The 11,083-nt window shown below is 44.6% G+C and overlaps 1 protein-coding gene across 1 annotated transcript in view; it reads left to right on the forward strand.

The window, feature by feature from the left end:
* Window positions 1-9,477, forward strand: part of LOC130205664 (leucine-rich repeat transmembrane neuronal protein 4) — a 199,871-nt gene extending 190,394 nt beyond the window's left edge. Inside the window, exon 4 of the mRNA XM_056433164.1 lies at window positions 9,151-9,477. Within this exon, the coding sequence (XP_056289139.1) occupies window positions 9,151-9,477 (327 nt within the window). The remainder of the gene's footprint in view (window positions 1-9,150) is intronic.
* Window positions 9,478-11,083: the final 1,606 nt, after the last annotated feature.

The raw sequence follows: 11,083 nt of genomic DNA on the forward strand, positions 1-11,083 counted from the left end.
CACTACTACTATCATCACCACATCCCCCACTAATACTTCTACCACTCCTAGTACTACTACTACTACTACTGCTACTACTACCACTACTATCATCACCACATCCACCACTAATACTTCTACCACTACGAGTACTACTACTACTGCTACTACTACCACTACTATCATCACCACATCCACCACTACTATGTCTACCACCACTAGCAGTACTACTACTACTACTACTACTTTAACCACCACTAGCACTACTACTGCTGCTTTTACTACTAATACTACCACTACTACTTCTACCACCACTAGCAGTACTACTACTGCTGCTTTTACTACTACTACTACTATCTCCACCACTACTACTTCTACCACCACTAGCAGTACTACTACTGGCACCAATACACCCACCATTAGTATTGCTCCAACTACCACTACTAGTACTAACGCCACATCCTATACTGCTCCTACCAACACATCCACTACTACTACTGCTATTACTACTACCACCACTACCAGTACTAATTCTACCAACACATCTGGGAAGCCGTGGCTCTGGTCGGGCCGGCTGCCCAGTGTGCCAGTGGGAATTAGTTCATATCCTGATGGGCAGGTGGCGCCTATCATGGCAGCCTCTGGCGTCAGTGTGTAAATGTGTGTGTGCTTGGGTGAATGTTAAAATGGAGTAAACCTGGATATGAGTGGTTAGGAAGACTAGAAGGGACCTCAATGAAAGTCCATTGGACATTTACCATGAGTACTACCACATACACCACTTCTACTATCACTACCACCACCATCGCTACAGAACTACCATCAAATATGCTTCTCCTACCACAACCACAGCTATTATTACCTATACTACGAATATAAATGTGTCATAATATAGTAATGTATGATCATAATAACTCGTACTTTCTGATCATACATTCGTTCATAGTCACAATAAAGGAAATATATTACCAATTGATTATTTCATGAAGCAACTTTCCAGTAAAAGCGAGGAGGAGATAGTAGAGGAACCTCGTGGTGGGTGGAAGAAGCATTAAGGCCTAAACCCAGAGCTCTGTGGGAGCTGAGATTGAACCCCCGAGGCAGTGAGCACTTTGTACAACAACACAGCACTGTGGGACACGGAGACACCAAAAGAGTTGCAACACTATAAACACTGTACATACACTACCATTCAAAAGTTTGGGGTCATCCAGACAATTTCGTGTCTTCCATGAAAGCTCACTTTTATTTATCAAATGAATTGAAAATTGAATAGAAAATATAGTCAAGACATTGACAAGGTAAGAAATAATGATTAATATTTGAAGTATTAATTTTGTTCTTCAAACTTCAAGCTCAAAGGAAGGCCAGTTGTATAGCTTATATTCAATTCAATTCAATTCAGTTTATTTGTATAGCCCAATTTCACAAATTACAAATTTGTCTCGGAGTGCTTTACAATCTGTACACATAGACATCCCTGCCCCAAAACCTCACATCGGACCAGGAAAAACTCCCAAATAACCCTTCAGGGGGAAAAAAGGGAAGAAACCTGCAGGAGAGCAACAGAGGAGGATCCCTCTCCTAGGATGGACAGATGCAATAGATGTAATGTGTACAGAAGGACAGATTTAGAGTTAAAATACATTCAATGAATATGACAGAGTGTATGAATAGTTCATAGTAGGCATATTCCACGATGGAGACCTCCACGATCCATCAGGCAGATGGCGGTGGGGAGGAGGAGGGCGGAGTCTCAACAGGACAGTGGCGTAGTCATGAGCAGGAATTCCACGACCCAGACGATCCATCAGGCAGATAGATCTATGCCGTCTCATAGGGTCCGATGACCCCATGAGACGTAAAGTCAAAAGGACTTCGGGAGAAAGCAGAGTTAGTAACGTGTGATTGAGAGATGAAAATTCATCCTTAAGGAGAGAAAAAGAGGAGATAGGTACTCAGTGCATCCTAAAACGTCCCCGGCAGCTATAAGCCTATAGCAGCATATCAAGGGGCTGGACCAGGGCAAACCTGATTCAGCCCTAACTATAAGCTCTGTCAAAGAGGAAGGTCTTAAGTCTACTCTTAAACGAGGTGACTGTGTCTGCCTCCCGGACTGAAATTGGAAGCTGGTTCCATAAAGAGGAGCTTGATAACAAAAGGCTCTGGCTCCCATTCTACTTTTTAAGACTCTAGGAACTACAAGTAGTCCCGCATTTAGTGAGCGTAGCTCTCTAGTGGGGCAATATGGTACGACAAGCTCCTTAAGATATGATGGAGCATCACCAATCAAGGCTTTGTAGGTTAAGAGAAGAATTTTAAAAGTGATTCTTGATTTTACTGGGAGCCAGTGCAGAGCAGCTAGTGCAGGAGTGATGTGATCTCTTTTCTTAGTTTTAGTGAGAACACGAGCTGCAGCATTCTGGATCAACTGGAGGGACCTAAGAGATTTATTAGAGCAGCCTGCTAATAAGGAGTTGCAGTAATCCAGTCTCAAGTAACGAACGTGAACCAATTTTTCTGCATCTTTTGAGACAAGATGTGCCTGATTTTGAAATATTACGTAGATGAAAGAATGCAGTCCTTGAGATTTGCTTTACGTGGGAGTTAAAGGACAAGTCCCGATCAAAGATAACGCCAAGATTCTTTACAGTGGTGTTGGATGCCAGGGCAATGCCGTCTACATAATCCACATCACCAGATAATTGATCTCTGAGGTGCTCAGGGCCGATTAAAATTACTTCGGTTTTGTCTGAGTTTAACATCAAGAAGTTGCAGGTCATCCATGTTTTTATGTCTTTAAGACATGCTTGAATTTTACAGAGTTGGTTGCTCTCCTCTGGTTTTATCGATAAATATAGTTGAGTGTCATCTGCATAACAATGAAAGTTTATGGAGTGTTTCCTGATAATATTGCCCAAAGGAAGCATGTATAAGGTAAATAAAATTGGTCCAAGCACAGAACCTTGTGGAACTCCGTGATTAACGTTGGTGGTTATCGAGGCGTCATCGTTTACAAATACAAACTGAGATCGATCTGATAAATAGGATTTAAACCAAATTACCAGCATAACTGTTTTCAGCTGTGCTAACATAATTGCACAAGGATTTTCTAATCAGATATTAGTCTTCTCAGGCGATTAGCAAACACAATGTACCATTAGAACACTGGAGTGATAGTTGATGGAAATGGGCCTCTATACACCTATGGAGATATTTCATTAGAAACCAGACGTTTCCACCTAGAATAGTCATTTACCACATTAACAATGTATCGTGTGTATTTTTGATTAATGTTATCTTTATTGAAAAAACAGTGCTTTTCTTTGAAAAATAAAGACATTTCTAAGTGACCCCAAACTTTTGAACGGTAGTGTATATAAATTATTATACTTGAAATAGACGGAAAACGCTAATACCCTTGTTATAGAAGATGAACAGTCTTTAAAAACAACATGTGAAACAAATAATAATGTGGGAATAGAGAGTGCTATCCAAATGCTTTAAAAACTTGGATTTCCCAACTTGATCCACGGGTATACAGTCATAAAAACAATAATGAGAACAGCCCAAGCAACCATTTAGTGGGAGTCTGTTCACGGCGTCACGCTGCTGCGTGCGCCACAATGCGGCGACTTGAGAGGATCAAAGTGTTTGGCTGGGAGAGCGTCGGGCTTTTGAACCGTAATGCTCCTAAAGCGTAGAGAGGAGGCATCGGGGTGGTCTGCCTGCAGCACAGTCGGTGTCTCCTTAGCTGCTCGTAAAAGCGTGAATGCAAAAGAGAAAAACAACTTTTGGAGGGCCGCTGGAATGCCGTGAGGAAGGAAGAAAAAGAAAATGAATTAATGGGATTTGGGTGTCGTTTTTTGCTTATTAGAGGTACTCGGAGCAAGTAACTTAGACATATCCACGGACGGAGGAATTCTCTAATCAGGGTTTTTTTTTTTTTTTACAGTCTCTCGTTAATCCGGCGAGTGTCTGTGTGCACGACGGCACACAGAGGTGTCCCTGGACGGAGAGGAATACGACGACAAAAGAGTCCGTGTAATAATAATCTGGGTTGAACAGCGGCTTAGAACTCAAACCAGCAAACAAATATCACACAGCCTATGTTTAAACACACACAAAAAAGCATCGAGAATATACGTATCCCAGATGAAAGCCAGTTTAAGGACAATCTGGTGACACTGATCTGGGTGGCTTAATCTCCTCAGGCAGGTTGCTTCAATGCTTTGGGGGACAAAATGGCTCTAAGGTCACTCTAGTGTGTTCAGGCATTCGGAGATAAAGAGGCAGCATGCCAGTCATTGTCAGCCGGAACACAACCAGGTACATGTGGCAGAGATCCAAGAGAAGAAAATCATCCATCGGTGCAGCATTTTGAGTTGAGCTTTCCTTTCCTATCTGTCTTTCTGACAGGTGGAAGCTGCAGTAAACAACGCAGCATATCGGATGCACTTGCACCGAGGCTCCCCCACACACACACACACACATGATGCACACCATCGGCTAGAGAATTGCTTTGTGAGTAAGCCATTGTTGTGCTATGGAGATGCGAGAGCTCGAGGCTGAGAGCTAAGTTCAGCACGGCTCCCATGCTCTGATTGTGTCCAAAGGTCACTCCATTTCAACTTTGACTTTGTTTTACCGGTGACCTTTTGGGTGCACAGCCGCAACGACAGCTCGCACTGGACTGTATTTTAAATGTGTCCAGTGATGGGAGAGAAATAATGGGGAAAGATGTTGTTCAACCAAGCCCTTTCTTGATGACAAGCTTCTTGTGTATCTTCTTCTCAGGAGGGAAGATAACTGCTGGGACCTTCCACTTGTCTTAAAGGGCCGGTGTGTAGCATGTAGGTTGATCGACTTGCAGAAATAGATTTATTAATAAGTATGGTTTGCTTTAGTGGTTAATTATCTGAAAATAATCATAGTTTTTGTTGCCATCTTGGAACGAGCCGCTTAAATCTACGGCTATGTTGCATCACAATGTTTCTACAGTAGCCCAGAGTGGACAAACAAAACACTGTCTCTTATTGAGGCCTCTTATTTTCTTTTTTTGTCGTTCTCATACAGGCTTGGCCCTCCCGAGAAGCTCCGATTGGTTGCAATCAGCCACCAAATCCTACACACTGGCCCAGCTTTAACATGAAAATGTGCTTTCCTGCTCCACTTTTGCATAGCGACATGATCACATGCTTCCCGTTTCCACTGCATTATGCCGCGTGCTCCACCTTGCACAGCTCTCCCCCCGTGAACAACACAGACACAGGGACTTTAAGTAATGTCGGATGTTGCAAAGTAAAGACACCATCTGAAGCAATCATTCCAACCCTGTTCAAGATGAACCAATTTGTCAAGCATCAGTAAATGCGATGTCAGACTTGCATTTCCACACAGCGGCAAACATAGACGGGCGCCCATTCAGAGCCGGATATGTAAATGATGTGCTCGGTGCGGAAAAAAAAGCCTGAAAGCCAGAGATTTAGTGAGGGAGCCCACGTCAGTCGGTACTTTATGCTCGAATGGAGGGAGCGTCTAGACCTTTTGAGCGTCTCGTCTCAGGTTGCACTCACGGCACTATAGAAGAAGATGAAAGTGTCCAAACAAAGACACGCCCGGGTACTTATCGTTGAAATGTTTGATGCGGTTCTGATTCGCAGCGAACTTGGTGTGACGATGCTGGAAACGAAATGGCGTGAGCTTTTTTTTTTAAACACAACAACCCTTCTCCTCGAATGCATGCAGACACCACCCTCCGAAAGCAATTTTTCCTGAATGTACACAGCCAACATGTTTTTTTTCAGATCAACACAGAGTAGAAATACAATGATGGATAGATGGAATATTACAATTTAGATGATTTTTTTCATTTTTTTTTTCACATCCTCTTCATCATGTGTCTGGCAGGAAGATGATGTCATTGGTGGATAAACGGTCAGAAGAGCCTAGATTACTATATCAGGGGGGGCAAGGTGCTCAGTGTTGCCAGATTGGAAATGGTGAAGTATCGTACCAAAGGCTCAAAATGGTCTTATTTGGAGGATCATTTTCGTGTATCTGGCAACACTGAGATCGGTCGACCAATGACTGTTCTCTATACCGCCAGAGCTCGCGCAAGAAGGTGGAACGTAAGGGAGATACCATTCCCAAAACTTGTAAGGGGTAAAAACTAGTTTGTGAAAGACCCAGAGAAACACAAATATCCGACGAAGCAAAATCCCGGACGTTTTTGGAATCCCTGCCGGACGCATTTTTTAGGTCTCAAAAAGAGGACATGTCCGGGGAAAGAGGACGTCTGGTCACCCTAGCGCTAGCGCTGCACTCTGCCCCCTCCTCCCGTCCTCATGCGACCACGTACTATTACGCAACACGCTCTCAAACCACGCTCTGCGCGTTGGGCCAGATTAATGCCCCGACAATGTGATGGAAGCCACTGGAACGGTGCAGACTTAATATCGGTTAATTAATCCGTTGGACCTGTGTGCGGCGCTGAGGTGCTGCTGGTGGTGGTGATGGTGTCAGGGCTTAAACTGAAAAGGGGAATGAGGGGAGTAATCCACTGAGTGCCTGTAATGTAATGAGTCAGTTGCACTTAATGGGACTCCATCCGAGGGGGAACGGGGTATGAAAAGAAGGAAGGCGGTGGCTCCGGAGGCGTGTGGATGGAGCTGATAGAAAAGCGATGGGCCGGAGGATGATGGGTGGAACTTAAACTTGGGTTCTATACATTATCTCGAGACGAGGTGAGCAATGCTCTGAAGTAGAATGCACCACTCTGACTTTGCTGAATGGTAATGCAACTCCGCATCATTGAAGCGTGTTGCAGTAAATGCTCCAGGCAACAAACAACACCGTTTTTTTGTGTGTTTAATCTAAAACAGAACTGGTGTTAATGCGTTCGGAGTGGCTTTATCTCAGCCCGGGGTACAGGGTAATTCCTGAACCGCCGAGCTACGTTCGCCCAAACTGTTTCCATTTGACTTTGAAATCTCTTCACACACACGCACAGACGCTTAGTATTCCCCTCTTTCCCAGCCAGCATATATCTGCATTTCATTGACACAGTCGGACATTTTTTCACAAATCCTAGCATGAATTCTCTCAAGTTCCCTAAAATAGGTTTGCTCCACTCCGAATGCCATTATAGGATAAGTTTAATAAATGTTCGCGGATATTGGCTGAAACGTTTTCTGGGTCGTGCGAAGCGGTGATTCTCTTCTTCTTCTTTTTTCTCAGTCCACTTGGTTGACTTTGCTTTGCTCCTCTGGGAGATCATTTGTAGTTTAATTCTGTAGTCCCCAAATTAGAAAAGACATTTCCCCACCTGCGGTAGCGACATGGCAGCTAGTGTTGACGTATGTAGTTTCAAGGTTTTGAGATCGATGCATCTGGAATTACTCTTCCTCAATGAGGGCCACGTCCAAAATCATACCCTGCTTTATTGTCAGTTTGACTCTAAATGGACCATAATTTACTAAATAAACATCACGTTGTATTGAAGACGACTTTAAAACTAGAGATCGAGATCATAAACTCATGTTTGCTGAGGGAATAAATTAAATAGAGGAGTAGAGTAATTTTCTTATAGACTTCTATACAATAAGATTTGTTTTTGCAACCGGAGGAGAGGCCCCCTGCTGGCCATGAGAAAGAATGCAAGTTAAAGGCACTTCCAGTTTTGGCTTCACCTTTCAGAGGCAGATAATCTTGCCACTTCAAAACCAACCATCTGTCTAGAAAGAAACACGGATAAGTAGAATTTGTTTTCTACTATTTTTAAATAGGGTGACCTGATTTTAAGTAAGTCTCACTTATATATAAATACATATTTTCGTCACTGGTTCTGTTTAAAAGGGGGAGATGCTGCAGTGTGACACTTGCTCCGCCTCCAACGCCTCCTCAAGTGGCAGAGGTTGTATTATTCATGTCTTCCTTTGTCGGTGTCATATCTGCAGCTCCCAATGCCGTTGTGCGCTTCTTGTCGCCTGCGTTCACAGACCTGACGATCTGTCGCTCTGCCAGGCGCCGGCGTTTAATCCAGGTCAGCTGCCATCTTTGCCGGCTGTTATCACAGCCTGTTAGAAATCTCTTAAATGGCCTCCTTTTTCTTCTTCTTCTCCTTTCTCAAAGCCAATAAGTTTGAGATTTAGCTGGGCAGACAGAGAGTCAACAGAGTCTCATCTGTTTTGTTTGGCACGGTTAGGGTTAGGGTTTTTGGAAAGGAGAGCACGCGACCAGACACATAGCCAGATGTGACGAGGGCTCCTGGCAGAGACGAAATGAAGAGAGCAAGAGAGAGCGAGAGAGAGAGAGAGAGCTGTGGGCTTACTCGCCCTTGTAAAAACGGTTGAACTCAAAAGAGGTGTCATTCGTACGAACGTCTTAACATTCAAATGCACGTCTTCCCGTTCAGTGCAGGACGTGTAGGAGTGAAATGTTTCTCACAACAACAACAACAAAAGAAAAAGCAGTTGTCGCAGATGTTTCGCAGCCCACATTTTTTGGAGGGATTTTGCAGAAAATGTGTTTTGGGGAAGCTGCAGGCTCAGGTGGTCACCATGCGTGGATGATTACAGAGGGCCAGCCGTTAACTGCCAAACTAGTGCTGTAGGTTCGGAGTCACACGGGCACAATGAAATGTTGTGTGACAAATTGACTGCGTTGGAAAAAGAAAAAAACGAAGCATCATTTTGAAAGTGTGCAATGTGTATTTGAAAAGAAAAGAGAAGCTGCTGTGGCGTGTTGTAGCAGTGCAACCCAGTGTTCTTTAATCGTAGTCTGTTTGAGAGCGCTTGGTTCACCGCGATTCCGAGAACAATTGAAATAATGAAAATAATCAGAATTTCTTTTTAAATATATATGTTTTTTATAGGATAGAACATTGTTTCTGGTGTAGCAATTTACCTTTTTATAATTACTGTGACAAACTGTGCATGTCTTTATTTTTATGAATATTATGTCAAAACAAACACAGTAAAATGCAATCATCGGGATACAAAGTTGATTTCGAAACTCCTCTACGAAACAAAAGTATTTTAAATTTTTTCAGATGGTTAACGTATTATTTGTTTCCTCCCTGTCCCTCTTTGTCTCCTCGTCTCCTTCACTTCCCTCCATCCCGCCCACGACCCCGACTTCCATCCCATCCTCCCTGTCCGTCTGAAACAGGTCCCCCACCAGTTGGGCGCGCTGACCTTCTACCGCTACGAGCAGCCCATCGTGGACTACTGCCAGGCCCACCAACCCCTGCGGATCAACATGGGCTACGAAGGACCCCCACAGGGCCTGGAGGGTCCGGAGGACCTGGGGCCGTGTGATAGGGGCACCATACAGACAGTGGCGATGCCGGCCGTGCCCTCCTCCGCCAGCATAGGTGCCCCCGTGCCAGGGCCTCGCTCTCCTCCGCCGGCCCTCAGACCACCGGCGGCCGACGGCCCCGGCGGCGGTCCGTTCCCCCCCGCCGAACGCACCGGCACGCTCAAATTCGGACGCTAGCCGGGCCGAGCCCAGGTTGCCGGAAGTGGGCCACGGGGCCCTCCGATTCGACGTGACTTTGTAACAAAGGGGCAGGCGAGCTGGTTATTCAGCGGGGGCCTTGTTTCATTTCTTCGAATATGAGTATGTGAACTAGAGGACAACATTTTTTTCCTTCTAATTCTGCCGGGAGGGATTTGGCATCTGAGAGACGCAGCCTCACTAATATACAGTAGAGGGTGAGACATCCTTGCGGATGATTTTGATTTATTTTTCCAAAAGCACCTCCATATAAAACTACCGACTCATGGGGAGGTACCACAGCATTACGACAGAAAAAAAGAAAAGAAAAGCATTAACCTTGTTTCCGCATCCGGTCTTTGCCATATTTTGCCATATCCCATCATGGGGCACCTGTTCACAGCAGTCCATGTGCACTGGAGTCAGGAGTGAAAGGGGAAGTGCAATAAACATGGAGGTCTCCATCATGTGAGGGGCAGGAACGTAAAAACATACAAAAAGAGATGGAGCTGGACATCTTGTGAATGGGGCTTCTTACTGTGATTATGATTAAAATATCGAAAGATTTCGTAAAGATGAGACGTTCTCCCGAGACAATTTCATAGAATTTTCTCGATCCTTTGTCGTACTTTCTTTTCTTTCTTCAGATGTGGGACTTCACGCTGAATTCCATTAATGTGCATGTCAAACCAAAGAGTTTACTTATATGTTGTTTTTATTTTTTATTTTTAATGCACATAAGCTACTTTAGCTGGGGGCGTTCTTAAAATGCCAGTTGGTCGACTCCAATGGCGTCCGCCAACTCCTACTACATTCACATTTACTAAGCCCCTCCCCCCCCCCCCCCCATTGGTTTTAGACGGACTGGGCTCATCAATTAACAGATAAGCAGAGTATGATAATAAATACGAGAGAGGAAATTAAATTTATAGATATATATTTATCATGGTGACGTCCCAACGCCAATTTTGACTGGCGACGCAACGAAAAGCGGCGACCGGGAGAAACGTTGCGGCGGCGTCCCGTGAATTCCCTTCAACATGCAGCAGAAAGGCACGTCTTTGTATATGATTATCTCCCAGCTGAATGACTCGCCGTGCTTTCGAACAGTTCTTCATGGCGGCGGAATAAAGTACATTCGAATGCAAAGTATTGTACATATATTCCTACAACAACAACAACAACAAAAGAAAAAAAATTGTCACTGCCCTCCCCCCCCACACACGCTCATTTGAAACTTCCGTCGGACTTTTAGCACGCTGGACAATTTGAAGAGCACCGTCTTGCTGGGTTGACAAGGCTCTGGCCATGTGCTTCTCCCCCCCCCCCCCCACACAGCAGAGATCAGCAGTGCCTAGTGGAGGCATGTTGAACCGGCACGTTGACGTCTCTTTGATCTGCGTATATAAACCCCATGGACCGCACTGGGAATAATTGCTTGACATCGTCATCATTTTTCTTCTATTTATTTTTTCTTCCTTTTTTTGTTGTTGCCTGCAGTGCTGGACTTTATTGCACTTGGTAACCCTTTTGTCCACCCTGTGTCGAGCACCGCTACCCCCCCAGTGACTAGTGGAGCAAACGAGGGGACATCACATCAAATGTC

The sequence above is a fragment of the Pseudoliparis swirei genome, chromosome 15 (assembly GCF_029220125.1).
Source record: "Pseudoliparis swirei isolate HS2019 ecotype Mariana Trench chromosome 15, NWPU_hadal_v1, whole genome shotgun sequence".
In the NCBI taxonomy this organism is placed as follows: Eukaryota; Metazoa; Chordata; class Actinopteri; order Perciformes; family Liparidae; genus Pseudoliparis; species Pseudoliparis swirei.